The 6,957-nt window shown below is 33.8% G+C and overlaps 1 protein-coding gene across 1 annotated transcript; it reads left to right on the forward strand.

Annotated features, from left to right (window-relative positions):
* Positions 1 to 6,006: 6,006 nt before the first annotated feature.
* LOC114759806 (pentatricopeptide repeat-containing protein ELI1, chloroplastic-like) lies at positions 6,007 to 6,531 on the forward strand. The gene has a single exon (XM_028949056.1). It carries the CDS (start codon positions 6,007 to 6,009, stop codon positions 6,529 to 6,531), a length of 525 nt encoding a protein of 174 aa, XP_028804889.1.
* Positions 6,532 to 6,957: the final 426 nt, after the last annotated feature.

Here is a 6,957-nt window from a genome sequence, read left to right on the forward strand (position 1 = left end):
TAGCTTATTTGGATAACTCTGATACTTGTCTACTACAATCAAAAAGATTTCTTTGGCTACTACGAGGGGTTATTATATCGGTTCTTCCATTATAGCATATGATATTTGTTGTTTTAGTTGGTTTTAGGTTGATTAACTTGTGATGACTGAAGAGCTACAAGTGTTCTGTAGCATAATGAGTAAGGATAAGGTCACAGCTTTTGGGATATAAATAGCACAATGGTTTTTATTGACTTGTGTGTTGAACAAGTTGAAAAAGGAGAAAGAAAAGGCACTAGCTTAACAAAAAGCATGGGCAATCATTTCTGACAATTTCACTACGGAGATTGAGAGAGTGTATGGGGGAACCTCAGTTTAAGAACAAATATGATTCCCTACAAAAGGAGTGACAGACGTGAGATAGGTTGCTTCGTGAGACAGGCTTAGGATGGGATAATGAGAAGAATACTATTAGTGTAACTGATGATTGGTGAAAGAAGAAATTAGTGGTAATGAATTAACTTATTTGAGCTTACATTTTCTTCCATATTAATGCTTTTTGTATATTATGTAATAACATTGGTGCTGATTGTGCAGAAAGTTTCAAACTATGAAAAATTTAGAGAAAGAGGACTCCAATTTTGAGATGAATTAACTTAGCTATTTGGATCTGTGGCTGCAACTGGACCACAATCATGGGCACCTTCAAGTTGATGCAAATCATGCTGATGATATGGAAAAAGGGTATGGAGATACTAATGAAGTTTTAGCAGCATCAATTGGAATAAGTAGAGAGTTTAATTCAGTGACATTCAATGAAAATAGTGGATGTAGTGGGGGTAACATTGATACGAGGCAGAAAACCAATCGTGGGGTTAGAACCACAAGTGGGGGTCGACCCACTAGCTCATTGGGGGTTAGGAAAAAAGGTGAAACCATGAAGAAGAAACCATCTTTAGCTATGAAAATAGCAGATGCAATTGATAGGATAGCTGAAGCAAATGACATTGATTCTCAGCGTGCAAATGATATGATTTCATGAGCACAAGCTAGAAGGTTAAAAAGAAGAAGCATATGCTTATGAGACGTCAATTATAGGAGTTATGAATCACCTTAAACCAATTGATGAAGTTTTCAATGATCTTGATTTGTTTGCATGGTGCACACAACTCCTTATGTACCGACCGGAGGCATGAGAAATGTATGCAGTTCTGAAGGATAGAAGGGAACAACTTGTGACCTTTTTGAAGCATTCCACTAAGAATTTATGACTTGTTTATTATATTAATGACTTGTTAGGAGCTGACTACCATAATTTGCATAGGTAGTTAGGAATGGTGTTAGCATTAGTATATGTGTATCATATTATGTGACTATTGAATTGCTGTATGAATCAGACAACTTGTTACTTTCTTAAATATTTTGTAACTTCTACTTAAGGATTATAAACTTTATGCATATGTGCATAGGATAAAACAAAAATAGATAATGAAATTAAACTTGTGGAAGAGTATGCTAAGCGATGAAAAAAAACAGGTATATAAGTGTTTATACAGGTAGGGCATAAGTAAAGGATGTTTTAGAAGGCAATCACACATGTTATAATATGTTTAGCATGGAAAGGGATATGTTCTCAAGTCTTTGCACATAATTGCAACAATATGGTCTAAGGAAAACTAGAAATATAGGGATACATGAATTGGTTGCAATATTTTTAAATACCATTGGCCACGCGCTTAGTAGTAGAATACAGGAAAAAAGATTTCAGCATTTAAGAGAGATAATTAGCATACATTTTTATAATGTTTTAATGACATGCTGTACACTTGCCATGTCTGATATCAAAGCAAAAGATTTAACATTCCATCATTTTCGTTCAAAAATACGCCATTGTAAATATTGGTCTTTTTTCAAACATGCTATTGGAGTAGTTGATGGCATACATGTTTTCTGCATTGTTAGTGCAATAAATCAAACTAAATTTATTTCTAGAAAAGAAACAGTATTGCAAAATGTTATGGCGGAGTGTGATTCAGATGTGCTTCACTTTTGTTTTGGTCGGATGGGAAGGTAGTGCCCATGATACTTGCATATATGATCATACCCTCACAACTCCTTCAATGAACTTTCCCCATCCACGTGAAGGTATTTTTAAATTTGTTACATTTTATTTATGTTTAACTTAAAAACACAAACATTGTTGACGGCAATCATGTATTTGATATATGCAAATATTATTTGGTAGATGTTAGTTATCTCACACAAATGGATACCTTGGCCTATATAGATGGGAGCATTACCATCTGCTTGATTTTCAAAAGACATCTACACTTAAAAATGAAAATGAGGTCTTCAATTATTTCCACTCAAGTTTAAGGACTACAATTGAAAGAACTTTTGAAGTTTAGAAGAGTAAGTTTCCAATCTTGCAAAACATGCCATGCTATGAATATAAAAAACAAGTTAAAATCGTTCGTGCAACGATGGTTATACATAATTTTATTAGAATGACATCTATTACTGATATTGGATTCATCCATTGTGAAGAAGAAGGTATTTATGCACAAGAAGATGTTGATGATGGAATTGGATTTTCACACATATATTCATCAATACAATCTTCATCTTACATGGTCCGTGTTCATGATACCATAAGAGATGAACTTGTTAATTATATACAAGAGTAGTAATCATGTCTTTTTTTATTTCTTTTTATTATACGTTGTAATATGTAGTTAAAAAAACTATTATAAATGTTGCATATCGATGCAACTTCTTAATTATTATGACTCTTCTTTATTTATATTTCTTTTATTAATGTTATACCTTATATTTTCACAGCAATTATTAATTAGTTTAATAATTAATAAATTATTTTAATGTATGTTTATTCAATTTTGTAAAAAAAAAAAATACTCCTCTGGTCCTTAATATAGAACCTAATAGTTGAGTTGATTTTGGTCCTAAATATGACCTATTTATCATATTTATTAATTTTTTTTTAAATTACTTTTATGAATACTCCCTAAACCATAATTAAGTAGAAGAGGGATGGAGGATATTAAGGAAGATGATTATGGTGTTTTAAGAAGAACATGCCATATTTTTTATAATTAACTAACTTACCTAACTTTCTTAATCTAATCAAATTAGTTAAATAGGTCTTAGATTAAAGACCAGAGGAATATCATATTTGTAATCTTTAAGATAAAATAATATTTTTCTGTTGGCAAAAAAAATTCATTCTTTTTCAAAAACATTTTTAATCTTATTTTATAAATGTATATACACATACTAACAATTAATTAATTATGTTTTTTATATTTCATTTATTATATTGGCAAAAAAAAAATAGTAGCAAATTTATTACTTCAAATGAAAATTAAAATTAAAATCTATCTTTTATGTAGTTATCATATTAACTTATGTATTTTTTGGTAATTTGTACCTAAAAAAAAATACTTATGATAACAACTATCTAAACACTCTTACTTTATTAAAATTATTGTTTTTACAAAATTTATTCTGTTAAAATCTATTCTTAAAATCACCTTTTTTTTCCCCCAAAAACTATTATCTAAATCATAGTTTAGATTTATCCAAACACCCTCTAATCTTTTAAAATTTCCAACTAGTATGATCATCAAGTCCTTAATTGAGGTGCTGGCAGAAAAAGCCTTAATTGATCTGGGAAAAAAAAAAATTCAAGGTTCTTAATTAATAATTTAAAATTTTGGAATTCCGAAAGTGCCATTATTATTTTTTAGTTGGACCTAAATAATATAAGCATCAACGAGACAGGGGGAGAGAGGCTGAGTGGCTGAGGAGGGGGATCTCCCGTGTCGGAAAGAAAACAGAGCCGTACCCCGTCACAGCGGCTCTTTTCAAATGCTCAGCAGGGCCAAAACATTTAAAAAAAAAAAAAAAATCTCATCTTGATTGTTTCCCTCAATCTTGACGGCCACCGGGTATACCGGATACGGCGGAAACACCCACCAATGCAGCACATCGACAAGACCAGGTAAGCCTTTTCACTCCTCATTCACCCCCTTATACTTTGTAGCTTTCAAAGTAGAGCAGTTTTGTGATTCGTATTGAAGTTTTATAGATTTATTAAGATCCTTTTTTTATCCCTTTGTTCTTGACTTGCTGCCATTCATTTGTTTGATAAAATGCTTCTATCGGAATTTGAATACATATATTAAATTTATGCATGTTGGCAATCGGAAGTAGGATTTCTGTGGCTTTGCAAGCCCTTGTAGACATGTTTCAGGTCTTCAGCTCTTCTATTTCCGAATGACTTCAAAATTAGTGCTGATTTAATTTGATAGCATTTTCTTAAACACCTGTTGCTGTTGGTTGTTGATCTGGTAGTTCTTATAGTAAAGTGGGGACTTGTCCTTTTCAAATTCTTCATTATCATATACTTTGTGGGTTAATGAATGGCCAATAATTCCTCGTGGTTTTTATCGATCAAGCTTTCTCTTCAATATTGTATAATTTAATGCTAAGAGTGAGATACTGGCAAAACAAAGGTTCGAGTGAGATGGTCATTTGAAAATTACTTGACAGAACATGTCTAATTCGTATGCAATATGTGAGTGCTGAGTTGAGTTTGTTGCCAATAGTTTTTCAATAATTCAGTTAATAGTGCAAAACTATTTCCTATATTATGCTAGATGTAATTTGCACCAAGTGACTTGTTAAAATGCAATGCAGGAGAAAATGTTTGCATAAAGAAGTCAAATGAATTTTGTAAACATGACTTTAATATAGTGATCCCACCTTCGGCTGGTTTTACAGGCCATGTGCCTTGAGTGTGCTTTTGGCCTTTAACAACATCGGTTTTAATATTGTCGCTGTAGCTGTAGAAGGAATTTTTTTGTTATAGTTGGTCAATTCCATGGCTTTCTATGATTGTTACTATTTATTCATTTTGCTTTAGGTTAAAACACTTTTTAGCATAATTTTATCGATATTTAATGCAATAGCTCTTGTAAGTTTTATCCATATATAAACTTGTAAGATTTGGTTTAGGTTTCTAAAATTCTGGTTTACTTTTTGTACTCACACAACTTAGGGCTTGCAGTTTAAATTTTCATTCATGTCAAAATATGCTATTCTAGTAACAAATTTCTGGTTGATATGGCAAATTCGGGGTTGGCTAAAATACTGTCCCTTGGCTTAAAATTCTGAATTACTTTGAAAATCTTGATCTGTGTTAAACCAATGGTTTACTTAGTAATAATCGGGATTACATTACAAATTTTGAATTGAGCATATTCTGGTTTACAGTTGAAATTTCTGGTTTACTGCAGGGCAATATTTTGATCAGAGAATTCTCTTTATGCTTGCAAATAAAATCAACCACCTTCTTTACCTATGTAAACAGATTTCAAGTTCCCAGCCTTTTTCTCATTTACGGCCCTTCCGTTATCTCCCACCTCAACCTTCACTGAGTCAAATCAAGCAAGCCCATGCTTACATCGTTGTCTCAGGTGTCTTTGGCTATGTCGGCTTCATGGGTCATCTTCTTGCTTATCTTTCTTTGTCCTCATCGATTCCCTTGGACTATTGCTCTACAATCTTCCACACAATGAGCTTCCCTAGTATCTTCACCTTCAATAACATGATTCGATGCCTTGCCAAAGGGAATTTGCCTTATGATTCCATTTCTTTATACTCATCATTGCGACGAAGATGCTTGAAACCTAATAAGCACACTTTCACCTTTGTTTACAAGCTTGTAGTAAGACTTTGGCTATAAATGAAGGGGTTCAAGTTCACGCCCATGTGATCAAACTTGGTTTTGGAGAAGATTTGTTTATTCGAAATGCCTTGATTCACCTTTACAGTGCTTGTTCTAGAGTTGAATGTTCAAAAGGGTATTTGAAGACATGTCCTCTTCAGAGATGTGGTCACCTGGAACTCAATGTTGGCAGCTGTGATGAGAGATGGACAGATAAATGTTGCAGAGCAGATGTTTGGAAAAATGCTGGTGAAGGATGTCATCTCTCATGGAGTACGATGATCAAGGGATATGTTCAAAATGGACTGTTGGAACATGGGCTGGAGTGCTTTAAAGAAATGAGAGTGAGAGGCATAAGACCTAATGAGGCAATATTCGTTACAATGATTTCAGCTTCAGCTCAATTGGGTTTGCTTGAGCATGGTCAATTCATTCATTCTACCATTGAATCCTTGAATTTCCCTTTGTCAATTCCCATAGGAACAGCTCTAATTGACATGTATGCAAAGTGTGGCTGCATTGAAAAGTCAATATTATTGTTCAATGATATGCCCAAGAAGGATAGCTGGACTTGGAATGTCATGATTTGTGGTTTGGCTTCACATGGTCATGCAAAGAAAGTACTTGCACTCTTTCAGGACTTTATAACTGAAGGTTTCTGTCCCACCAACATAACTTTCATAGGGGTTCTAAATGCTTGTAGCAGAGCAGGCTTAGTATGTGAGGGTAGGGAATACTTCAAGTTAATGATAGACAAATATGGCATTCAACCAGAGATGGAGCACTATGGGGTGCATGGTTGATCTTTTTGCTCGTGGTGGATTAATAGATGAAGCCTTTCAATTGATTGAGACAATGGTGACTCCTCCAGACCCTGTATTGGGGGCAACACTTCTAGGTGCTTGTAAGATTTATGGATTAGTGGAAACGGGAGAGAAGATTGGAAATAAGTTGATACAACTGGAACCAACACATGATGGGCATTATGTGCAGTTGGCTGGAATATATGGCGAAAGCCAGAAAATGGGAAGATGTCGTTAGAGTTCGCAGATTAATGATTGAACGAAACACCAACAAAGTTGCAGGTTGGAGTCTGATTGAGAACCAGGGTAGAGTTCATCGATTTTTTGCGGGAGACAGAGAACATGAGCGTTCTTCTGACATTTATAAAATGCTGCAAGCTATAGGAATGAAATAACTGAAAGACTGATACTCACCAAATGTTTCAC

Source organism: Neltuma alba, unplaced genomic scaffold, assembly GCF_004799145.2.
Source record: "Neltuma alba isolate B1F8T4 unplaced genomic scaffold, ASM479914v2 tig00010901_pilon, whole genome shotgun sequence".
Lineage (NCBI taxonomy): Eukaryota > Viridiplantae > Streptophyta > Magnoliopsida > Fabales > Fabaceae > Neltuma > Neltuma alba.